The sequence below is a fragment of the Cucurbita pepo genome, chromosome 1 (genome assembly GCF_057944985.1).
Source record: "Cucurbita pepo subsp. pepo isolate OVF chromosome 1, ASM5794498v1, whole genome shotgun sequence".
In the NCBI taxonomy this organism is placed as follows: domain Eukaryota; kingdom Viridiplantae; phylum Streptophyta; class Magnoliopsida; order Cucurbitales; family Cucurbitaceae; genus Cucurbita; species Cucurbita pepo.
This window is the reverse complement of record NC_141798.1, coordinates 5,781,005-5,804,734: the sequence shown is the minus strand read 5'-3', so window position 1 is coordinate 5,804,734 and position 23,730 is coordinate 5,781,005. Positions and strand designations below refer to the sequence as shown.

Genomic DNA, 23,730 nt, shown 5'->3' with positions numbered 1-23,730 from the left:
ATAATTTTTCTTTCATACGTGGCAACATTTTTACGTGTTTGAATCAACAATTCACTTAGCTTCTAATTTATGGATATATGTTGTTAATTCAAGCACATTTTAATATATAAAACGTTCATTGTCAATTTAAACATAGTTCAATTGATTGTATAAACTTTTAGTTAAAAAGTAAAAAATTGGGAACATAAATCAACGGTCAAGTTTGACTTTTACGATCTAAATTGATTTTTAAATTTTTTTTCTCAATCATTAAATGGAATCTAAATAGCTTTCGATACAAGGCATTTAAAATTGTTGCCGAAAAGGAACAAACAACCTTCAAATGATTGAGTTGTTTAGCTTTAGTAATAAGTGATGTCTTTGTAAGAATGTTGGATTATGATTCATTTAATTATAAGAGTCGACTTCCTAAAAACTCGATAAATTTATAAAAATTTTATTTTTTTATTTTTATTTTTTTAAAATTTAATAGTATCCGGTTCGAACTTGAAATATATTTGATAAAAATATGTCTTGATTAATCTAATTAAATTAATAGAATGAATTGAACTATGTTCCGGTTGACTTTTTAGTGCATAAATTTCCATATATGAGGGAACCAAGGCATGCAAGGCACGTGCCATCTCCTACTTTATGAATCTCGGAATGCGTCAAGTAATAACATAAGGAAAAGAAATCCAAAACCCTATAGAAAACATTTTCTTCCTTTTTTAACAAAAATAAATTAAAGAGACAATTTTTGTTCCCATGATTCTCTCTAAAACTCAACATTGGTGAACTTGCACACGTGGCGTTCAATTACTGGTTGTATTTCCTCTAAGTCCTGTATCTACTTTCCACGTTTGAGAGAAACACCTTATTACTGTGTTCCGAATACACCTGATTGGTCGTCCTTAAAGTACAGTGGGGAGCCTATTAAAACGCACCACGTGTAAATTGATTTTGAAGCCAGATCGTGGGGCTGCGATATGATACATTACCATATACAGAGCCTTCAAATATGGTATACAGTATCAGGCTCGATTTCCCGTACGAATTTTACCAGAACGTACGTAAGCCTTATGAAATGGAGAGCCATTCGGTTCTGCTGTACACGTGTACGGTAGATTACAAGGTTGTAAAGTGATATAGTAGAACCGCGTCGTATAGGATCATTCGCTATAGTAAAAATACCAAAGCTCAGATTCTGTCGCTATCCAGTAGTCCCTCGGAAGTCCCTTTCTATTTCTTCTCACCCAGAGGAACATCGCGTGTTCCAACCTCCCCGGCAATTTCTCCGGCGAAGGTCAGCTCACTGAGAATCTATGATAGTTGTGAAATTTCGGAGGTTTCAGTCTCTCATTGTTGGTTTCTTTGATTTTGATCGGTATTGAATTGCTTGTGCATTTCTGAATCTTCTTTTGTGTTTTTCGGAATTTATTTTGATCGTGATTAGCTCTGATCGGCGTTCGATTTTCGGTTGCTCTATGAGTTTTGATTTTTGGTTGTTTGTGTGCAGATTGATTTTCGAAATCTTTGAGGTTTGCGCTTTCCGTGGTTCTTTGTTGTGTTTTTCATCGGTAACTTGAGTTGTGTCGTCTTCTAAATCTGACACTGGGCGTGGAGTTGGGTTCGAGTGTGTGTGGCGTGGAAGGAGTTGGCGTTATCGCGCGGAGGTTGAGTTTCAGAGCTTGGAGAAGCGAATTTGAAGTTTTGGGGTTTTTGCTTGGAAAAAAATGGTACGTTTGAATCGGGAATTTTGCATACTCTTCCACCTATGAATGTTGCTTTGTGTAAACTTATTATTGTAAAAGGTTAATTTTCCCTTTCTACTTGATAATCGGTGCTTGCTAATACTGATTTCTTGCTACCATTTCTTTTTTCTCAAAATGCGGGCATCGAAATTTGTTAATCTGTGCTTGCATACTCAGATCATCATATTTGCCTCTAGTTAAAGTATTTCCTTATGGTGATCCCAAACGTTGGTTAATTTACCCTGTGTCAATCATTGCGAGTACGAGGATAGAAGCCTCGGATTATGCGTTGGATGCTTTCAGTTCTCATGACTTTAAGCTTTTGTTTCGACTAGTAGTGGAATTGAAGAACACCTGATTGGAAAATATGTTCTACCCTTCAGATTAATTCCCCTTGTTTCAAAGAATTCTGATTCATTCAATATTTAGCCGGTGTAAGAAGTTGTTTGATTGATTTTAGGCATTGGTTGATTGAAATCAAGGGCTCTCAAACAACTTTCCTGCAAGGCCAATCCTCGACAAACTTCAAAGCCCTTACTAAAAAACTTACCAGGAAGTTTTAATGGTTCCATTAGTTTGAAAGATGTATGAATGTCGGTTTCGTTTATTGATTTTGGATGAATCGATGGCTACAATATTTTATTCAAAAGTGATGATGACAACTTTCAATATGTTATATTGTTTGAAGTGTATTTAGATGGAGATGTTAGTTAACAGAATCTTGACGGGGATGTCGACTTGTTTAGTAGTTGTATGGATATGCAAGAGAGATTAAACAGTTATGCAAGGAAGCTTAAACTTTCATAATGCTCGATCCAATACTATTTCGCCAAGATATCAAGTAAGAGGTTTATTTGTGAATGCGATAGCTGGACAAGATTTTAAACTCGAGGAAATGACATTTAGTGAGGGAAGTAAATGATTGTACACTTTATTGATCACAATTTTTTTAGCATGACATTGGATTTTGTAATCAGACCTGATAAGCTTGTAGCGTACCTTTAAATTTGTTTCTGATTATTACATTATTTTCTGCTTGTGTAAGATACAACTTTAAGCCAGAGTTTTTATTGGTTCTGATCAAATGTACTTTATGTTTTTCATTTAGTTTTCAGTTCTCATGATTTGGAATCTTTCTGAAAATGGGTTCATGAAAAGAAGCTCATGAGTGTTTATGTTCACATGCCTCATTGTTCTGGAATATCATCTGGCTGATATAATTGAGTTATTTTTAAATGCATGAATCATTTATGTGGTTCTGTAAGGCCTTTCTTTAAGCATTTTTCTTGTATCTTCTTTCTTTCTGTAATGCGAAGAGATTAAAGCCTAACTTAATTTATAAATGTGGTTGTATGTTGCAGAGCCAGAACGTCAGGTGCCCGAAAAAGGAAAAAAGAAATAACAACTGTGTTTCTAGTGTTTAGTCTTTTCCCTTATTGTTTTGAAGGCAAACTGTGAACTTACATATTATCTTTTGCACTTGTTTTTTTTAACTTCTCATTTGGGCTGTTTTGGGTTAAGTATTTGGGAAAGCCTCTCAAGTATTTGTTTTCTGGCAGTCTTTCCAGCATAAAAGCTTTTGGATACCAAGGGATGCTGGATGTTTAACTGATGGAGAGATGAACTATGATAGCTCCTCCAGAATCGAAGCCAAACGTGGCCATCAATGGTTCATGGATGGCAGTGCACCAGAGCTATTCAGTAGCAAGAAGCAAGCAATAGAAACTGTAAATACTAGACCTGTTCCAGGAGTTCCACACATGAATGTTTCTCCCTGGGAAAACACTTCAAGTTTTCAGTCAGTTCCTGGGCACTTCACTGATCGTCTTTTCGGCTCTGAGCCAGTACGAACTGTCAACTTGGTCGATAGAGGCATCACTGTTGGAAATGCAAATATGGACATGGGAAGAAAGGAGTATGAGAATCATTTTGCAAACAACCCATCCGTTGGCTTGTCCATGTCCCAATCCATTGAGGATTCCTCATCATGCCTCAATTTTGGTGGAATTAGAAAAGTTAAAGTCAATCAAGTCAGGGATCCTGACATTGGCATGTCTGCCTCTTTGGGACATGCCTATAGTAGGGGTGATAATGGTACAATTTCAATGGGTACAACATTTAACAAAAACCACGAGCACGCCATTTCATTGGGCCATACATATAATAGTCGAGATGAGAATGCCATCTCGGTTGGCCCTGCATATCACAAGACAGACGACAGTTTCATTTCCATGGGTCATGCTTTCAGCAAGGGTGATGAGAATTTTATTACAATTGGTCCTAACTATAGCAAGGGAGATAATAGCATCCTATCGATGAGCCAGCCTTTTGACAAAGGGGATGACTCTTTTATTTCAATGGGTCAATCTTATGAGAAGGCAGAAGGTAATATCATTTCTTTTGGTGCCTCCTACAATAAAGGGCATGAAAATTTTATCTCAATGGGGCCAACCTATAGTAAGGCAGGTGATACTTTCATTTCAATGGCGCCCTCCTATAATAAGGGAAATGATGATAACTTGTCCATGGGTCCAACCTTTGACAAGGTAAACTCGGACGTTGTACATGTCGGTCCTAAATTTGACAAAGCCGATTCTGGTTCGGTGTCAATGACTCACAACTATCATAAAGGTGAGACTAATACCATATCTTTTGGAGGCTTTGATGATGAGAATGGGACAGGTAATCTTTCTGGTGGGATCATTAGCAGTTATGACTTGTTAATGGCGAATCAGGCTTCTGCCCAAGCATCAGAAGTATCAACCATGAGAGATTCAGTTCATCCCAATGTGGAAGTGAACATTAACAATGTCATAAAAGTTGATGCTAAAATCGACACAAGTTCCAAGATTAGAGAGCCGAGGACGACTAAGAAGGTGTCACCCAATAGCTTCCCTTCAAATGTTAAAAGCTTGCTCTCAACTGGTATGCTTGATGGGGTTCCTGTGAAATATGTTTCTTGGTCACGGGAGGTATAATTATTCTTTTCTTATACATAATTTTCATTTTAATTTGAAAATCTGGAGAATGCTATGAAACTAATTAGTCTTTTCTGCCACCTGTTTCAAATATTTATACTGGGAAGAAAAATCTGAAAGGAACAATAAAAGGAACTGGATACTTGTGCAGCTGTGACAACTGCAGTCATTCAAAGGTAATTTGTGAAGTTCAAGATTCTATTTTTTTTTTTTTTTTGTAAAAGTCAACGAAGGAACATACAGCTCTAATTATATTATTAAGGTTGCTAAGTGAGTTTGAGTTGCATTGCACAGGCTCTCAATGCTTATGAGTTTGAGAGGCACGCTGGCTGCAAAACCAAACATCCAAATAACCACATTTACTTTGAGAATGGTAAAACTATCTATGCTGTTGTTCAAGAGCTAAAGAACACCCCTCAGGAGATGTTATTTGATGCAATTCACAATGTGACTGGCTCTCCCATTAATCAGAAGAACTTTCGTATTTGGAAAGGTGATTCGTATCATTCCACAAAATATTTACGTGAGTACATCAGTAAAAATATGAAGGATTTATGTTGAATTTTCTCACTTTTTCTTTCATTCATACTACACAGCATCTTATCAAGCTGCCACTCTTGAACTCCAGCGTATTTATGGAAAAGATGAAGTAACAATGCCTTCTTGAGATGGGGATTTACCTTTTTAAATTTTGAGGTAGGTTGTGCTTAGCATTGTTCAGATTTGACCTAGGATAAATGATATCAAGTGCGAAACATCTCGTGGACTTGTCGCTCCAAGGTTTGATGTGTATGCTGGTGGTGTTCCATCTATTCATGATATGTCTTCCCATACTTGTTTTATTTTGTTTATTTATTAATTTATTTTGCTGATACGTGTATTATACGACTTGTAGACCTCAAAGCTATACCCACCTGGTATCTAATCACATGATGGATTTTGTAAGCAAGCCAGTAGTTGCATGCAAAGATGATATGGATGAGTGGCGATTGGTGAAGGCACGATTCGGTCGAGTCAGCTACCTGCCGACTTATGAAGACATCATTCTGATCACAAGTGTACAATGCAATGCTGAGAATGCCTTCTGCTTTTGCTTTCATGTTGCATTTTGTTCCTTATATTATCCCTTCTTGGCAGATTTGTGTATTGAAACATTTTAGCACAATAGAATAGTATGCAACAACCATCTGGCCCTTTGAAGCTCAAAAACCAGTGTCAGAGCTTTGGTTCCGACAAAAACAGAAACTATTATTATATAGTTACAAATACATTTTGGGAAATGAAAATGCAGGGTACTTTAAACACATTCAATTGCTTCATATATTAACAGATACCAGGACTAGAAGTTGTCATCATTTTGTGTCCTCTTTGCCAACATCAAGCGCCGTGAACTCTTGACTCGATTGAACGGACTTCGAGCCCTCCTCACCTGTTGTTGCAGTCATTTGTTGCTTACCAGATGATATCTTATCAGATTCTGGTTTAACTAAAAGCTGATCCTTGCTTTTGCCCCACAAAACCAGGTACAACCCTGTGATTATCACCACTGCTCCAACAATCCTGCAAAAGAGTTGAAATGAATTCTCTTATATTGCATTGTTCTTTCAGTTTTGTTCAATGGAATTTTGGAATAATGAATTTTCTTCTTACCTTCCCAGGAACATGATCTCAGACAAGATGAAGGAGCTCAAGATTGCAACAAGAATCAAGCTCAGAGGATTGAATGCAGTGACAAAAACAGGCCCTTTTATTTTCATCACTACTCCTTGAATATAATAAGTTACCCCTGAACACATTACTCCCTGCATCAAAACATAACTTTTCATTCTCATTCCCATGGAATCAACAACAAACATAGATACTTACAGCATAAACCACTGCCAGAAGCTGTCTATCAAAGTGCACAGCCCAAGCAGAAGGGTTCCCCCTCTCCATGACCAAAGCCACCCCACAGCCACCAATGGTACCCACCAAGCAAATCAACGCTGTAAGAGACAGCTCGGCCGGGTACGATTTCAATGTAATCATCTAACACCATTCAACATCTGAGTTAGTAATTTCCATAACAAAATAAGAGTTTCTTTTTGAAGAACTCTAATTATTTACCTGAAGAATGATGAAAGCTGACCAGGAAATGTCACCAATGGCAATCATAAGGGAGCCCTTGATTGGGCTTTGGTGATTTGCAGAACCAGCTGAAGAAGAAGATGAAGAAGCAGAGGGGTGGTAGGGCTTTGTCCATGGCAGATTCAACATGGGTCCTGTTATGAAGGTCATAATCATGGCTCCTCCTACTGTCACCATGGTTCCTATGATTTTTGCTTGGCTTCCCCTTTTCAAAATATTCACTTTCTCAAGCCTGCCATTATAAACATTCATATCTCATTCATTCAATCAATCTTATGCATCATTTGTTCTTGATTCATGTTCATTAAACTCTTGCTCTGGAGTGCATCAATAACAGACCACAAAATTCTTTGTGGGTCGAATGTTTGAACCCCACCCTCATGATTCCAGTGCTATAATTTCAAAAAGGTAAAAGTTTGATGCTTTTCTTTCATGGAGTTAAGAGGTCTCTTGATGATGGGATCTTTAAAGCAACTACTAGGCTTGTTTGGTTCAATTCTCACAAATGATTTCTCTTCTTTTTAAAAAGTTATTTTGGACATGTCTGGGATTCGAACCCACTGAAAAAGATTTCCATTTTAAAGTCATATATTTGTGAAATGGTCCCTATCTTCTTTAGAACAAAGATTGAATTATGTAATTCAATCATATAATTTACATAAAATAGTTCCTATCCTATTAAAACTATGTATATTCATCATGTATTTATTAAAATTTATATAAAAATGTTAACCATATAACCTGACCAATAAGAAATTCTCAAGTCTGTATACTGGTGAGAGGAGAGATTTTCACATCCTTACAAATAATGTTTGGTTCCCTTTTCCAACCAATGTGGAATCTCACAATCTACCCTATTGGGGGCCAGCATCCTCGCTAGCACACAGCTCGATTTCTGACTTTGATACCATTTGTAACAGTCAAAGTCTACCGCTAGCGAATATTGTAATCTTTCGTTAGATGCACGAAACTGTTCTCATTATTGTTAAGTTGAGCATTGCTCAACTCATTAAGATATGTTACTCTCAGTTCAGAGGTTCGGAATTTGTTACATATTAAGCTCAAAAACGAAACGGGAAAAGATTTAAAGCCGTTTGAAAGTACCTGCAAGCCCAAGCCATGAGGAAAGCAAAAGCTGGTAGAACATTGCACATGGCGACTGCAAAGGTTGCTGTTGTGAACTTCATACCAGTAAAGTACAAGTTCAGATCAATCACCGGCCTAACATTCATAAACCCCTTATTCAGCTCGAGAGTATGAATAAAAGATTAAATTCTTTATAATTTTATTCTCAGATCGATTAATAACTTAAGCTTTTAAGATTAGTAGTAGTTTAATATTAAGGGCGATGAACGATGCGCGTTCTTACTCTAATAAACCGAGCATCACAATCTTGAAGAACAACGGAAGGGTCATCTTAGTCCTCACTTTCCTGCATGAAAAGAATAAAAACTTGAAAGTGGTTGACTTTTTATAACCATAACATTAAAACACAAAACCAACCAATAAGGTTAAGAGGAAGTTAAGGTATCAGTCAGAAACATTATGGTTTGAGACAGAACAAAAGGACCTGTCAAAGACAATGGCAAAAGGAGCAAAGACGATAGTAGCAACAGCCATTCGATAGAACACAAACACATATTGGCTCATCCCTTTGTTGAGAGCCGACTTCGCAATGATCGCCATTCCAGCCGACCCGAACTGCACAAAAACGACCCCTAAATATGGCTTTGCAGACACCAAAAGCCTCAAAAAACCCTCCATTGCTTTCTTTCCCCTCTCTCTCGTGTGCGTTGTTTGGGTAATTGATAACGTGGTTTTATAACCAAAGCTTGGGGACCAATTTGGCTTACACAAACTTGATGGTTACAAGAGAAGATGGTTTCCACGTATGTAAAGTGAAGTGCCACCAAATTGGATTTGTTTCATCTATACATTGTGAGTGGGATGAAGTTGAAGCGCAACAACAAGAGGGTTGCGTTTATATTATTCTTAAAAAGTTACTTAAGATAGTCTTAATCATCTACAAATATCTCAAACTAGTGTAGAAGTTGTGTTATCTTTGTAGCTCGAATACTTCGAGCTTCTAAATTTTGGAAATCGTAATGGAATCTCGTGAATGCTGAGATGACCTAGCAATAAGCTATATGACTGTGCCGTGACACAATTGCACTCTTGCTACAATAGGGCAACGATTGTGCGACACTTGTTCTAACCTAGTGAATAAGTTAGTCGTGAGAAATTCGGACTTTGGGGACAACGTTAGTGTATGCTTGAGTCTCAAGTCACGTTTGAGAGAAATGTTTTTGAAAAACGTCAGTGAGAAAATACATCATATGTGGGTAGGAAGCGATTAGATAACAACGATAGGTTTGACAATATATAACCTGGGTAGGAAGAAGTGAGGACTAGTCATATCTCCCTAAAGTACATTTTGGAGCATTTTAGTCGAGTGTAAACATGATTTTGGTAAGCAGTCGTACACTCCTGTATTGACACAACATGAAATAGTAAAGGTCTATTTAAGACAAAAACATGTAAAATGGATTTGGAACGGGTATGTGGCCATGGACAACACGTCTTGGACAAACATGATTGAGACATCTGCTATGTAGCCATAAACAACACGGTTTGGACAAACTTGATCATGACACGCGGCCGACAAGCATAAGATGCATAATAAAAGACTAAAAGAAAAAGGAGGCCCTTTTTTTTAAAAAAAAAAAAAAAAAAACTAAAAATGGGTATTAAAAACACATACGGGTGACCTAGTTGATTAATAAAATTTAGAAAGAATGGTATTGGATGCATAATAAAAGAATTTTGAATAATGAAAATTTAAAAGAAAAAGGATTTGACTAATAAAAATTTAAAAATAAAAAAGCAAAAATTCTAAAAATTCTAAAAATTCTAAAAATTAAATCTTTATTTTGTGTGACTGCGCATTTGTTATTTACTTGGAAATTTTTATTTCTTTATTTTATTTTATTTTATTTATTTATTTATTTGTGGAGTGCTTTAAAAAGTGTCTAAAGACTTATTATTATTATTTAAAAATTGTGTCTAAAGATAAACTCCATTAAAAAAAATTATTTTTCACCTTTAAATGTTTGAGAATAAATACCTTTAGTCCTACATTATTAAATAAATATGACCATTTTCTAAAAAATTGGACAAATTTGACCCTCTATCACAATGATAATTTATTTTTCACCTCTAAACGTTTAAGAATAAATACCTTTAGTCCTAAATTATTAAAAAAATACGACCATCTTCCAAAAAAATTGGACAAATTTGACCCTCTATGATATATATATATATATATATTATTTTTTCTCTCTCCTTTTTCTCCCTCTATATATATATATAGATATATACATATAGAGAGAGAAGAGAGAGAGGCAGCAAAGGAACGCCCTTTTAGTTATTTTCCTTTTCCTTTTTGAAAACCTGAAGAAAAAGGGAAAAGAAAAAAGAAGAAAGGGAAGGAGACCAAACACCAAGAAAAAATAAAGGCCGATGGGACGCCGGCGGCGGCGGCGGCGGCGGCGGCGGCGGATGGGAGGAGCCGGAAAGAAACACACACACAAAAAAAAAAAAAAAAAAAGATTACAATTTTAGTGATTAAATTTTGTATTTCAATACTTTATAATAATTTAGTTCATAAACTTTAACGTGTCATTCATTTTTTTTCCTATAATTTTGATTAAATTTTTATTATACATCAATTAAATTATTAAATATCAAGTTTATTTATTAATAATTATAAAATTAAAAGTATAAGTATGTTACAAATTAATTTGTTATTTTCATTGAAGGTGAGAGACCATAATAAAAAAAATAAGATAATTAAAAATATTTTTATTTTGAAATATCTTTTAAAAATACAAATTTTAATAATAAAAAAAATATCCTATTAGCTCTTAATTTAAAAGACTAAAATGCTGAATTTAAAAATTTGGAACTAAAATTGATGACATATAATTCTCTTCCTTCATAATTATAAAACTATATTTTAACAGTTTCTATTAAATATTTAATAGGGACTGACAATTTTTAAATAATAATAATAAATATTAAAAAAACCTAATTATAAAGAATTTTAATTTTAATTAATTAAAAAATAAAAGTATTTTTAACTCATAAAATATATGATTTTTAATATTTTTAGTATTTGAGTTTAAATTTTAGAAGTTTGCCAAGTACATGTCGCTTTCCATTAACTACTGACATAAAACGTCACACTTTATTTTCTTTATAAAAAGTTAATATTATAATTTTTAAACATTTTTTTTATTTGCTCTCGAAATCGATGGAGGAGAAAGAAAGTTTGACCAAGAAAAAAGTGTTTATTATTATTATTATTATTATTATTACATAAAATTAATTTTTATTTTATAATATTTTATGTTTATCTTTTAGATATTGTTTTATACCACATGTTTTTAATCAAACTTAAATGTTAAAAGTACAAATTTTTTCGAACAAAAAAGTTCGATGGTCAAAAAAAAATTTGAACGTTTATTATCGAAACCTGATTGTTTATAAAGAAAAATAAAAAGTTAGAAACTTTATGGGACATACATAATATTGGTCTCATCATAATTGAAAAAATCCAAAATTTGGAGTCGAATCATTTAAAGCATATACAGAAATATAAATATAAATATTCATCTTCCTTTTTCTTTTTCTTTTTCTTCTTCTTTTTTTCATTTTGGGATAACAAATCAATAATCCAATGTATGAAACTCTTCACAAATTCCGATCCTACACGCAACATTTCATTTTTTTTTGTAGTTAGAATCATTATACCTACTTTAATTCTCTTCAATTGCGTCGTGACACTTGTCTGTTTCAGCCTTTATGTAGCTAGATAGATGGCACTTAAGATAGTATGTAGCTAGATAGATGGCACTTGAAGATAGTCATCTTGTATGTCGGCTTGCTCACCTTTCTTAAACTAGTCATAGTCTTCGATCCAACAAAACCAATCATGAACTCCCAATCAAATACCAATCATCAACTTCAAAGAAATATGTTAAATTATTTTAAAACCATACCATAATTAAACCTTATATCAATGTTGTAACATTCTAATATTTATTGTGTATAGGAATATTTAAATTTTATAATGAGACTTTTCGGTTTAAGATAGCACACTTTAAGAGATGAAAGAGAATTGTCTGCTTTGGCTCGTTACAACCTAATCCCACTGCTAGCAGATATTGTCTGCTTTAGCTCGTTACGTATCGCCATCAGACTCACACTTTTAAAACGCGTCTACTAGAAAGAGGTTTTCACAAAATGCTTCATTTCCCTCTATAACTAACGTGGGATCTCACAATCCACCCCCTTGGGGGCCAGCGTTTTCATTGGCACACCGCCTAGTGTCTGGCTCTAATAGCATTTGTAACAGTCCAAACTCACCGCTAGTAGATATTGTCCACTTTTGCCCGTTACGTATCGGCGTCAATCTCACAGTTTTAAAACACATATGTTAGGAGGCGTTTTCACACTCATACAAGAAATGCTTCGTTCTACTCTTTAACCAACTTGGGATCGGACAGATATAGTATATATATATATATATATATATATATATATATATATAGTTTGAAATGGGGTGTAAGATTTCCTTTATTGTAAATATTTTAAAAGCTAAACTAGATGAGCAGCGTGCATTGGCAAGAAAGCCTTATGCTTTTCCTTCCATCTTACATTTTGGTTCCAACAAAAGACAGAAATGTAACAAAACCTCGTACAAATCCAACAGCCTTCATCAATTACTTCCCTCTTTGCCAACATCAATCCCCACGAACTCTTGACTTGATCCACCCATTTGTTGCTGCTCACAACATGTCATCTTAGCTGAAGCCTGATCTTTGGCTTTGCCCCACAAAACCATGTACAACCCAATCATTATGGCCACTGCTCCAATAATCCTGTCAAAATGTCACTAACCAGGTTACCCATATGGCTACTCAAATGGATAATTTTGGAACAATGGACTCTGTTCTTGCCTGCCCAGGAACATGATCTCACACAAGATGAAGGAGCTCATGATTGCTACAAGAATCAAGCTCAGAGGATTGAATGCGCTCACAAAAACAGGCCCTTTTGTTTGCATCACCACTCCTTGAATGTAATAAGCTATTCCTGAGCAAATTACTCCCTGCATCAAAAACACTTTTAAGCACTAATTTTAAGTGCACTTACAAACATACATTACATTACATTACTTTACTTTACTTTACTTTACTTTACTTTACTTTACTTACACCATAAACCACAGCCAGAAGCTGTGTGTCTAAGTGCAAAGCCCAAGCAGAAGGGCTCCCCCTCTCCATCACCAAAGCCACCCCTGTGTCTCCAATGCTGCCCACCAAGCATATCAATGCTGTAAGCGACAGCTCGGCTGGGTACCATTTCAATGTAATTGCTTGAAGAATGATGAAGGCTGACCAGCTAATGCAGCCAATGGCAATCATGAGGGAGCCCTTGATTGGGCTTTGGTGATTTGTAGAATCAGCTGAAGGAGAAGAAACAGAGGGCTGGTAGGGCTTTGTCCATGGCAGATTCAACATGGGTCCCGTTATGAAGGTCATAATCATGGCTCCTCCTACTGTCACTATGGTTCCTATGATTTTTGCTTGGCTTCCCCTTTTCAAAATGTTCACTTTCTCAAGCCTGCCATACAAATATTCATATGTCTTTCATTCAAACTCTTGGTTACCATCATTTTTTTTTCTTCATTCATTTTCTCTAACCTCGTGTTTGAGCTTTTTCCCTATTCATAACCGGCTAAGTCCACTGCAAATAGATATTGTCTTTTTTAAACTTGACCTTTCGAGCTTCCCCACAAGATTTTTAAAACACGTTTGCTAAGGAGGTTGAGCCCTGAAATGGGGTGGACACGAGGCGGTGCGCCAACAAGGACGTTAGGTCCCAAGGGGAGGTGGATTGAGGAGACCCACATCGATTGAAGAAGGGTACAAGTGCCAGTAAGGACGCTGAGCCCCGAAGGGGGTGGATGGTGAGATCCCACATCGGTTGAAGAGAACAACGAAACATTGTTTATAAGGGAGACGTATTTTAAAAACCTTGAAGGGAAGCTCGAAATGAAAAGTCCAAAGAAGACAATATCTACTAGCGGTATGCATGAGCTATTACACACATCAATCAAGAACGTCACAAATTTTTCTTGATTCATGTTCTATGTTTCTTTTTGTTGGGGGTTAAAAGGTGTGGGGGAACAAAGATTACAATTTGATGGAAGGTTTTAAAGCAACTACTAGGGTTGCTTGATTCTACTCAATCATTTCTTTTCCTTTTAAAAAGTTTTTTGTTTGATAGCCTTGGGATTTGAACCCACTATCAAATTTCATTCACTTTAAACATACATTTTTGTGTATATGAATGAATTGAAGGTACCTACCTGCAAGCCCAAGCCATGAGGAACGCAAAAGCTGGAAGAACATTGCACAACGCAGCTGCAAAGGTTGCTGTTGTGAGCTTCATACCAGCATAGAACAAGTTCTGATCCACTACCGGCCTACCATTAATCGTAGATTAAATTTTACGTTCCATATTTTGAATCAAAGATTGAATTAATATTAATCGTAACGAAATAAAATCGTCACATGTTTCTTACTCTAATAAACCGAGCATCACAATCTTGAAGAACAACGAAAACGTCATTTTTGTCCTCACTTTCCTGCATACAAAACTAAAAACTCAATTCAATATTGTTTTGTTGACTTTTTATGTCGATCCATACATTGAAAAATCATTTAAACAAACAAAAACCCTTTTAACCTGTCGAAATCAAGACAACAACAAAGACAATAATTATTCCACATTGTTGGTTCGTTGGTTTGTTCGATTAAACGTAGAAACTCGAGAGAAAGAAGGGATAAAAGAACCTGTCAAAGATGATAGCAAAAGGAACAAAGACAATGGTAGCAACAATTTGACGATAAGCCACAAAAACATATTGGCTCATCCCTTTGTCCAAAGCTGTCTTAGCAAGAATGGTCATTCCAGCATAGCCAAGCTGCACAAAAACCACTCCCAAATATGGCTTTGACTTTGAGGGATGCAAAAACCCTACAAACCTCTTCATTTCTCTTGTGAATAAACAATCCCATTGAGGCCTCAAATGTAATGTGGTTTTATAGAACCCTTTTTCATGCATGAACTCAACAGAGAAGAGATAGGGATTGGTTAATGCTTTCCCTCATAAACACAGCTTCAAAAGAAGATGGTCTCCATATGTGTAAAGTGAAGTGCCACCCATTTTGCCTTTTTCTTTCGTTTTTGTGCTTACCGAGGTGCATATCCGATCATGGACCTATTAGATATAAAATTGAGCATATTTGAACGAATTATAATACAAATTAGGGGAAAGAGGATCTCGTGACGTAAACTTTGAGAAGGCTTGACCTCTCCTTTTTGGGTCTTATTAGTGATGAAGGAAAACGAAACAATAGACATACCATATGATAAGCTCAACAAAATTTGGGATTGAACCCAAATGCTATAATAAAACCTCTCGATGAAAAATTATTTGACTTTGTCGTACGTCTTATTCGTAAACGTTCTTAAACTTGTTTTCTATCCACATAGCTTATCTCGCACCTCACCCCGAGGCTCGAGAGCTCATTTTTCAAATGTTGCCATCACTTCTATTTCTTCTTTGAAAAAAGAAAAAGTTGGAGCATTCATTATAACAAAACTCATATAATTGAATAAATCCAAAATTTTGAGTCAAATCCAATTTAAAGGAGATACACAATTGAACAAGCATTACAAATATTTTAATATTTTAAACAAAGGAATTTTATAAATACACGTTTTGAATTAAGGAAAAGATGTTAACATTTAATAACACCCTAAATCTATCACTATTAAATATTATCTGCTTTAGACTATTATATATAGTTGTCAATCTCACAATTTTAGAACGCGTCGTCTTCACCTTTATAATAAATATTTTGTTCCTCTCTCTAATCGATATGAAATCTCACACTTTTATTCATAATAAAAACGATAGTCTGAATAATCTAATTAAAATTTTAATTTTTATGAATACTTTGTAAAGCGAGACAAGATGAAAAGGAGAGAAAAGTTAAGATTACTTTAATATAGATTATGACACCTCCTTCGTATCATCATTTTAACTTTTTGGTTCAATAATTTGTTAGAGAAGCTTTATTTTGTAGCCTTAAAGTGGTTGTGAATAATTAAACCTATGGTTGTTCAAGATTAGTATACCAAAAACAAAAACAAAACAAAATTAATAATTCTATTTTTGTTCCCAAATGCTATCCATCTCACTAATCACAACCCTTCACCATTTTCAAAACTAATATCCAATTCTATTACGACACTTCATACTATACTATGTTATTACCCATTTGTTAATTTGCTTAAGAAATTGAAGATTTATACCAGTCTCTCAACTCTTTTAAAATATAATTATTTTGATTTTGACTAATACTTGTTGTTACCTAATGTCGGGTCAACCAGTGGTCACCTTAGTCGACTTGCTTTTGTGTAAATGATCCTATGTTTCTATTGGTTTCATTTGTATTCTATTTGGAAGCTTATATGCTCCTTGTGATCGAGTCGTTCATATATTTTGAATCTATAAGTCACGTTAAGAAATCTTAAAATAAAAAATAGATGGCAAAATTGGTAAATTAGGATTGAGTAATTGTTTGAAATTGAGTGGGCAGCTGAAGTGATGTGTCTCAGCATTACTTTTCAATAGATATTGTTGTGTATTCGAGGAGTTTCCTTTTAAAAGAAGGAGAAAAAAAAAAAACAGATTCTTATCTTAATAATTGGTTTTTCCACTATACCTGAAATCACCTTATTTAGAAAAGTGGTCAAACAATATCACTTAAAAAAACATAAGAAGATATATGAAGATGATGTTCGTCTTTTTTCCTCCAATCATGCATACGACTGCAAAATAATTTATTACTACACAGTCCATCCATCGACGACCTTTAACATGTCAATTCATTACTACACAGTCCATCGACCTTTAAGATGTCAATTCATGTCTTATTTATTTCTTTATACTTGAATTGACATTGTAAACGTCGATCCAAATATTAAAAGGAGGATGATACACGGGTTTAATAGCCACCGAATTCGCCTTGCCAAACATAGCAATTCAACGATCAACAAAGTAAATGAGAATAAGAAGAATTTCATTTCATAGACACAAGGCAATCAAATTAATATTTGAAAGACTTTGGAGATCAAGGTTTGAGATCATATCGTCCATGAGCTTGACTGCTCACAGATCTAAAATTATTGAACGCCGTATACATCAAACCACAAAAAACTATCATTGGCGTACCAATTATCAACATCAAAAAGAAAATCTCAGTTCAAAATTGGTCTTAGTGGATGACGCTCGCATCACATTGCATGCAAAAATTAAGGGGGTGCGTATTCAGACCACTTACGCTCTGTGAACCTCAGCCTCAGAAGACGTTCTTGATAACCTCAGGCTGCAATGCTTTCTTCACAAGCTCGGTTTGTTCCTTAACATGAACTGAATAGAATCCAGTAGCAGTAGAAGCTGATGGAGCCCGACCGACGTACTTAATATCTTCTGACGTGCCTCTTCCAAGAGCCCTCATGGCTGTGGCAAGACGAGGAGAAATGTAGGTGAATGCACCCATATTCATTGGTTCCTCCTGGCACCAAACGACCTCGGCATCTTGAAAAGCAAAAAGAACACGTTATTTCTGGTCTCAAAAGTAAAGGGAAAAGAAAAGAGAAGATTATGGGAAATTTTCTTATAAGAAGTTTTGGTAGAAGCCTAGAACAATGTGGTATCATGTTGTTACGAACATTTGAATAATTGAATTACATACTTGGATATCGCTTCAGCTCTCGCTGGATGAGGTCATAAGGAAAGGGGCAAAGTTGTTCCACCCTACATATTGCAACGTCCTTTCCGTCTGTCTTGGTTCGCTCATCATCAAGCTCATAGTAAATCTGGAAACAATGCAAGCATACAATATTTCAGCAATTAATAAAACCTTGGAAGTGAAACACAAACCCAATTTCTGGGGAATGAATGGAAAGATTACATAGACCAGTCAATAATGAATATGAAATATATAACCAAATTTGAACTACATAACAAAGGCAAACGGTAACTCATTTATCCAAGAAATTCCAGGAAGGAAAAAAATTATTCCAGGCTTCATGAATTTAGAGAAAATTGAGTACCAGAAAAGGAATAATGGATACTAACCTTTCCAGAGCAAAGAATTAGCCGTCTAATACCCTCTTCATGATCAGAGTGATTGTTCTGGTCCTTTATAAGGCGCTTAAATCTGGTTCCCTGCTTGTCAAAGCCTGGATGACCTTGGACATCATCAAACTCGGACAAATTAGATTTACAATCCTTGTGTCTAAGCAGATTCTTAGGGGCCATCACAACTAGGGGCTTACGGAACTCCCTGTGTATCTGCAGATAAAATAGATACAAGAGAAAAATAGGATATTAACGACGTTATAATTGATTGGAAAGCAGTTCCAAAATCAAATTACTTTGAGGGCTTGAGAATTGCAGATCTTACTGTAGAACCAAACTTACCTCAGTAACAAACAAGCGCTTGTTGAGTTTCTCCCATTATGATCCTCTTTGGTTTCTTTAATAAAAAATGTAGTTTTCACAATAAATGTTGAGACTCTTAAAGTTTTTCTCAAATATGATTTCCATTGTAGTCCTTGGAAACCTATCTCGAAAGATTTCATTTTTTTGTTTGAAAGTTTGTTAGATGGATCCAATTTTCATTTCTAGGAGGGTTCTTGACCTGGTCTGTCCGTAAGTCTCCAAACATTCAAAGAGAAGTGGGTCGGTACTTTCTTAATAAGGTCGTTTGGAAATGAAGTTTGGAGAACTCAAGTCAGAAGCTGTTTTCAGCTTGTGAATTTCTCTATTTTGGTAAATGGAAGGCCTAGGTAGAGGCTCTGGTCAAAGAATGTTAATCTTATGATTCTATTATCACTTCTGCTCCATATAGAATAGTGGGGAAGTTTATAATATTTTTTTTAGTTCAAGGATGCCTCCATCCGCCTCTTATTCTTCATCTTAAAATTTTCTTATTTTGTGTTAAAATAACAATAATAATAAAAGCAACTAAAATCATCAACCAAAAACGTGCACTGACCTGTCTCCGCAGAACATGGAAATAGTTGGCGGGAGTGGTAACATTCACAACTTGCAAGTTGCATTCCTGAATTTGCTTTCTAAGGGTAGAATCCATCTCCGGAATAACAAAAGGGTTGTCGTCACTCATCTGCCATAAATTATGAATATTTATATTATTCAAGAATCCCAACTGAATTCTACTACGTTACACCAGTACAAACATTCTCATCCAAGATTCCAACTATAGTTAATCATAGTTGAGCAAAACCAGCTACTGCAAGTATGAAGTTCCTGACATCCTGGCAGAAAAAGCTTAGAAGGGCGAAATACATACAGGCACATTTTTCTTCAATGGTAGTTTGTTAAGTTCTAATCCACAGCTAGCAAAATTAATTACACAAAGCAGTGTCACGTCAAGCTCCTCAAAACTATTTATTATACCCATGGAACTTTTTAAAATCTAAACAGGAATATAATTTCTTTACAAAAAACCTCACAATTTCAAGTTCATGTTGCCAAGTCTTAACTACTTAAAGATGAACCTCACTATTGTGAGCAGCGCCACTTTTTTTCCAAACGGAACTAAGAAACATTTATCTATACTATCTCCTACAAAATCTCTCATTTAAAATTTCCCATTATCTAATGACTTGTGATACTACAATTTCTCTTCAATAAATTAACTTTTGTACACTAACAAGAAAACCTTTGATTTTCTATGCACTTCACCCTTAAGCCCGAGATGGCACTGCGCTTGTTCTTTAAAAAATACTACACAATATATAACAAGATAGAAATAAAATGTTTCAACATTTCTCTAAACTAGCTTCTTGCAGTGAGAAATGATTTCTTTACAGAAAACCAATCAAGCAGGGAGAAATGACTGACTTAGACATTAAAAAAGAGAGCATCAGGCCAAGCCTTAGGAAAGACACTGAAAACAGGAGTAACAAAAAAAAAAAAAAAAATCTTCTTTTTTAACAAAAAAGGAGTAAGACGAAGAAGGTCGTCGACGGATACCTGAAGGAAACGCTCCATCCTTGCACTCGAGTGTTCAGGGCCCTGACCATCATAGCCATGGGGAAGCAGCAAAACAAGCCCTGTCTGCCGCAGCCACTTCGCTTCACCACTGCTCAAGAATTGATCAAAGATAACTTGAGCGCCATTTGAAAAATCACCAAATTGAGCTTCCCAGATTACCAATGAATTAGGATTTTCCATCGAGTAACCCAACTCAAATCCAAGAACTCCAAACTCTGAAAGAGAGCTGTTGGACAAGAAAAAAGAGAGCTTGTAAGAGAGACTACTTCAATAAAGTACGTTGTACAACTCAAAAAAGATGTTCAATACTCAGATTCCCTCGATTACAAAGCTCACATCAGAGTAAACAGGTGATACACTGACAAATTAACAACACCAGCACTGCGGCATGATATCAAGAGAGTCATCTGGATCAAACCCAAACTAATATGCTTCCACTATTCTTCATGCAGAACTTGAAGATGCAGATTACTCATCTCATTGGGTAACAACTCTAACATAGGCAGGTAGCCCTAATAACTATTCTATACAAACTACCAAAAGGAAACTTGTTGGAATACATAGGCAAAAAGGGATTATAATCAACTTTACCTGTTGCTTACAGTGAACATCTCCTCATTCTGATTCATGATAACATGGTCCAAAGGACAGTAGATAGCCCCTGTTTCTTGATCATGCACAACAGAATGCCGATGACTAAAGGTGCCTCTCTCAACATCTTGGCCACTCAATCTGACGTGATTGCCTTCCACAAGCAAAGTGGCAAAAGCAAGGGCTTCACCAAGTGCCCAGTCAATGCCTTCTCCTGTTTCAATCATCTGTGCTCTTTGTTCGTAAACTTTTTTGACTGCTCTGTGAGGCTTGAAATTATCTGGAAATACAGTAATAGCTTTTCCAACATTCTTTAGTATCTCTGGTTTAACTCTGCAGAATTGATCAAAGTATAAATTCCATTGCTAAAGTATCACATATGAAGTAGTAATAGAAGAAAAAATCAGATAATAAAATTTACCGTACCCAGTGTTCCGAACTCTTGAGAGCTGTTCGGGTGACTTGAAACCAGACCAATATGCTGAAAGCCAGTCTCTTCTTTTCGGGACGTAATCTTTGCTCGCCAAAAATTCTTCATTGAGGATTTTATTAACCTTATCACGTATTTGATTGATATCCTCCTGGCTCACCTGCCCAGATTCTAAAAGTTTTTTCTGGTAGATCTCAAGAGATGAAGGATGATTCCTTATAACCTGTTCTCAATCAGTTCAGTGGTCAGTAACAGATAATAAGAGTATATGAGCTAATAACATGAATACATGAACCAAGCATGATGAAACAAGTTGGAAAGAAACATCAATACAGTTTTGAGAATTAGTCCAACTAACTGAAGCTGGAGAAAGAAGAAAACTCCACAATATTCATATCCAAAAACATTATTAAAAAATGGAAGTACAAACCTGATACATTTTAGGTTGTGTGAAGGATGGCTCATCAATCTCATTGTGTCCAAACCGACGATAGCAAACCAAATCAACAACAACATCTGAATGAAAGGTTTGGCGCCACTCTGCAGCAAGCTCACAAACATGGACAACAGCTTCCATGTCATCACCATTTACATGGAAAATGGGGGCATCCAAAGCTTTGGCAACATCAGTGCAATATTGTGATGATCTTCCTGCCCTAGGATCGGTAGTAAAAGCAACTTGATTATTCACAACAATGTGGATCGTTCCTCCAGTGGTGTAGTTGGGAAGAGCACTAAGATGTAGAGTTTCATAAACTACACCTTGTCCAGCAAAGCTACCATCACCATGAATCAAAATGCCCATATTCTTGATCCTTTCAGTGTCATTGGAGTAATATTGCTTTGCTCTAGTTTTCCCAACGACAACTGGATCAACAGCTTCCAAGTGACTCGGATTTGCAACCAAAGAAAGATGAATATGTTTTCCACCTCTAGTTGGTCGATCATAGGAAGTACCCAGGTGATATTTGACATCACCAGTTCCTGTGTAAAGTCCAACTTCATCCACAGGCTTTGTACCACCACTAAACTCGCTAAAGATCTGCCTAAGAGGCTTCCGAACAACATTACCCAAAACATTTAGTCTTCCTCGGTGAGGCATTCCAATAACAATGCTCTCAACTCCAAGATCTGCAGCCCTATCAAACATCTCCTTCATCCCTGGAATCAAAGTCTCGCCACCTTCAAGCCCAAATCTTTTTGCTGTAGTCCACTTAGTGGCTAAGAAGTTTTCAAACTGTGTGCTCCATATAAGACGATCAAGAATCACCTCTCGGCGCTGTCGATTGTACTGCATTGGTGTTGGGGTCTCAATCTTGTCTCTCAACCAGTTACATTTATTACGATCTGCAATGTGCATATATTCATATCCCACACTCCCACAGTATGCTTGCTCAAGGCGGGTCAATATTGATCTGAGAGTCTGCACTGGACGATTTTCTGATAAAAAGCCAGCCATCCTCCACACGCCAAGGAAGAACTCCCTATCAAGATCAGCACCGGTAAATCCATAGAAGGCAGGGTCCAGATCATCTGGGATTTCTCTTTCTTCCAAATTCAATGGATCCAACTTGGCTTTCATATGACCATTAACCTGGTAAGCCCTGACAAGCAACAACAAACGCATGCTCTCTTGAATTGTCTGGCCTGAAATACCAGGAGACGTTGCAGCCTGACCCACGAAATTCCTAAAGAAATTATCCCAGGACTCATCAACACTGTTGGGATCAGCCTCCCAAGCCCTTTGAAGCTCCTCCAAATACACACTGCTCGTGCCATCAAGGAAGCTATCAGTTAGCTTCGAAAGAGGCACAGGGCGAGGCACTGGTGCAGATTGTGCCTTAGACTTAAAAACCGTAGTGTGAAAATATCGATTCTGAGAGGAAACAATACGTGATCTCGCAGCATATGATCCTCCCCCATGTGCCAAAGTTCTCCTAATGGCAATCTTTGCCAAGGCAGAACCAGCTCTAAACAATCCCATTCTTACCGATCAAAACTCCCAAAATCAAAGTAGGACAAAAAGAAAACTGTTCCAAGTCAATATTTCTCAGACTTTATACCCAATGACATACATCTGCAGCTTCCACAAGACAGATATGTAACAAATCAGATCGAGACAAAGAACGAAGAACAGAAACAATGATAAAATAAAAAATAAAAAATTATAAGATTAGAAATGGAGTTAATACAGAGCATGCACATACCGAAATGGCGAAGAAATTGGAAACCCTGAAATCGGCGAAAAGCGATACTGCGTTCGCTTCAGACCGAACGACCCAGCTGCGCCTTTTATTCCACTTTCTTTATTTTATTTTTGTTAATTTTATTTCACAATTTATTTTCTTCTCCGGCGTGCCGTTGAGTTATTTATTTATTTATTATTATTATTATTTATTAAAATTTTAGTCTTCTTCCATAATGCGTGGGTGTGGGTCCCACCTCCTATTTTCTGGCGGTGGCCGAATGTAAAATTTAGAAGATTTTCCTTTTTCTTTTTTCTTTTTTCTTTTACAATTCACCAATTATTTTAATAAAAAAAAAAATTGGATAATCTAATTACAAGGGGAGATTCATTGGTCATACTTTAATATATATTAATTATTAAATTGTTTTACTTACGTAGATATTCAAACTTAACCCTCA

The 23,730-nt window shown here is 35.9% G+C and overlaps 4 protein-coding genes across 9 annotated transcripts; 1 reads left to right on the top strand and 3 right to left on the bottom strand.

Annotated features, from left to right (window-relative positions):
* Positions 1-1,130: 1,130 nt before the first annotated feature.
* Positions 1,131-6,015, top strand: LOC111804766 (uncharacterized). 4 transcript variants are annotated; one of them, XM_023689567.2, is made up of 7 exons: positions 1,131-1,285; positions 1,499-1,718; positions 3,293-4,705; positions 4,819-4,887; positions 5,006-5,204; positions 5,308-5,407; positions 5,607-6,015. In XM_023689567.2, the coding sequence occupies exons 2-6, from the start codon at positions 1,716-1,718 to the stop codon at positions 5,376-5,378; spliced, it is 1,755 nt and encodes a 584-aa protein (XP_023545335.2). In that variant the 5' UTR covers positions 1,131-1,285; positions 1,499-1,715; the 3' UTR covers positions 5,379-5,407; positions 5,607-6,015. The 4 variants fall into 4 exon arrangements, 3 of the variants coding, with proteins under 3 accessions (XP_023545335.2, XP_086983383.1, XP_023545327.2); XM_087127257.1 differs by having other exon boundaries at positions 1,185-1,327; XR_015422535.1 differs by having other exon boundaries at positions 1,199-1,366; positions 5,308-5,491.
* Positions 5,934-8,711, bottom strand: LOC111804781 (WAT1-related protein At2g39510). The gene is made up of 7 exons (XM_023689578.2): positions 8,409-8,711; positions 8,208-8,270; positions 7,943-8,059; positions 6,818-7,070; positions 6,578-6,739; positions 6,362-6,513; positions 5,934-6,271 (listed from the first exon to the last, which is right to left on the bottom strand). Exons 1-7 carry the CDS (start codon positions 8,600-8,602, stop codon positions 6,064-6,066), a joined length of 1,149 nt encoding a protein of 382 aa, XP_023545346.1. The 5' UTR covers positions 8,603-8,711; the 3' UTR covers positions 5,934-6,063.
* A 3,746-nt stretch (positions 8,712-12,457) lies between these two features.
* On the bottom strand, positions 12,458-15,105 carry LOC111804754 (WAT1-related protein At2g39510). Of its 2 annotated transcripts, none has more exons than XM_023689541.2 (6): positions 14,761-15,105; positions 14,490-14,564; positions 14,274-14,390; positions 13,117-13,525; positions 12,859-13,010; positions 12,458-12,780 (listed from the first exon to the last, which is right to left on the bottom strand). In XM_023689541.2, the coding sequence occupies exons 1-6, from the start codon at positions 15,030-15,032 to the stop codon at positions 12,618-12,620; spliced, it is 1,188 nt and encodes a 395-aa protein (XP_023545309.2). In that variant the 5' UTR covers positions 15,033-15,105; the 3' UTR covers positions 12,458-12,617. The 2 variants fall into 2 exon arrangements, with proteins under 2 accessions (XP_023545309.2, XP_023545317.2); XM_023689549.2 differs by having other exon boundaries at positions 14,490-14,552; positions 14,761-15,098.
* A 1,936-nt stretch (positions 15,106-17,041) lies between these two features.
* LOC111804741 (2-oxoglutarate dehydrogenase, E1 component) lies at positions 17,042-23,427 on the bottom strand. Of its 2 annotated transcripts, none has more exons than XM_023689519.2 (9): positions 23,292-23,427; positions 21,515-23,161; positions 21,081-21,307; positions 20,655-20,987; positions 20,043-20,289; positions 19,042-19,170; positions 18,120-18,335; positions 17,734-17,857; positions 17,042-17,576 (listed from the first exon to the last, which is right to left on the bottom strand). In XM_023689519.2, the coding sequence occupies exons 2-9, from the start codon at positions 23,066-23,068 to the stop codon at positions 17,338-17,340; spliced, it is 3,069 nt and encodes a 1,022-aa protein (XP_023545287.1). In that variant the 5' UTR covers positions 23,069-23,161; positions 23,292-23,427; the 3' UTR covers positions 17,042-17,337. The 2 variants fall into 2 exon arrangements, with proteins under 2 accessions (XP_023545287.1, XP_023545296.1); XM_023689528.2 differs by having other exon boundaries at positions 21,515-23,167; positions 23,292-23,415.
* Positions 23,428-23,730: the final 303 nt, after the last annotated feature.

Bases quoted from the DNA above. Each gene is read 5' to 3' on its own strand.
- LOC111804766 (XM_023689567.2), top strand. The intron at 4,706-4,818 runs GTATAATTATTC...TATACTGGGAAG, and splicing joins ATGTTTCTTGGTCACGGGAG to AAAAATCTGAAAGGAACAAT. The intron at 4,888-5,005 runs GTAATTTGTGAA...TGCATTGCACAG, and splicing joins ACAACTGCAGTCATTCAAAG to GCTCTCAATGCTTATGAGTT.
- LOC111804781 (XM_023689578.2), bottom strand. From the start codon at position 8,602: ATGGAGGGTTTTTTGAGGCTTTTGGTGTCTGCAAAGCCATATTTAGGG. The intron at 7,071-7,942 runs GTACTTTCAAAC...TTATAATGGCAG, and splicing joins CTCATGGCTTGGGCTTGCAG to GCTTGAGAAAGTGAATATTT. The intron at 6,272-6,361 runs GTAAGAAGAAAA...ACTCTTTTGCAG, and splicing joins GAGATCATGTTCCTGGGAAG to GATTGTTGGAGCAGTGGTGA.
- LOC111804754 (XM_023689541.2), bottom strand. From the start codon at position 15,032: ATGCATGAAAAAGGGTTCTATAAAACCACATTACATTTGAGGCCTCAA. The intron at 14,565-14,760 runs GTTCTTTTATCC...TTGAGTTTTTAG, and splicing joins TTTGCTATCATCTTTGACAG to TTTTGTATGCAGGAAAGTGA. The intron at 12,781-12,858 runs GCAAGAACAGAG...ACATTTTGACAG, and splicing joins GAGATCATGTTCCTGGGCAG to GATTATTGGAGCAGTGGCCA.
- LOC111804741 (XM_023689519.2), bottom strand. From the start codon at position 23,068: ATGGGATTGTTTAGAGCTGGTTCTGCCTTGGCAAAGATTGCCATTAGG. The intron at 17,858-18,119 runs GTTAGTATCCAT...CATTGTTTCCAG, and splicing joins TAATTCTTTGCTCTGGAAAG to ATTTACTATGAGCTTGATGA. The intron at 17,577-17,733 runs GTATGTAATTCA...TTGCTTTTCAAG, and splicing joins AGAGCTGAAGCGATATCCAA to ATGCCGAGGTCGTTTGGTGC.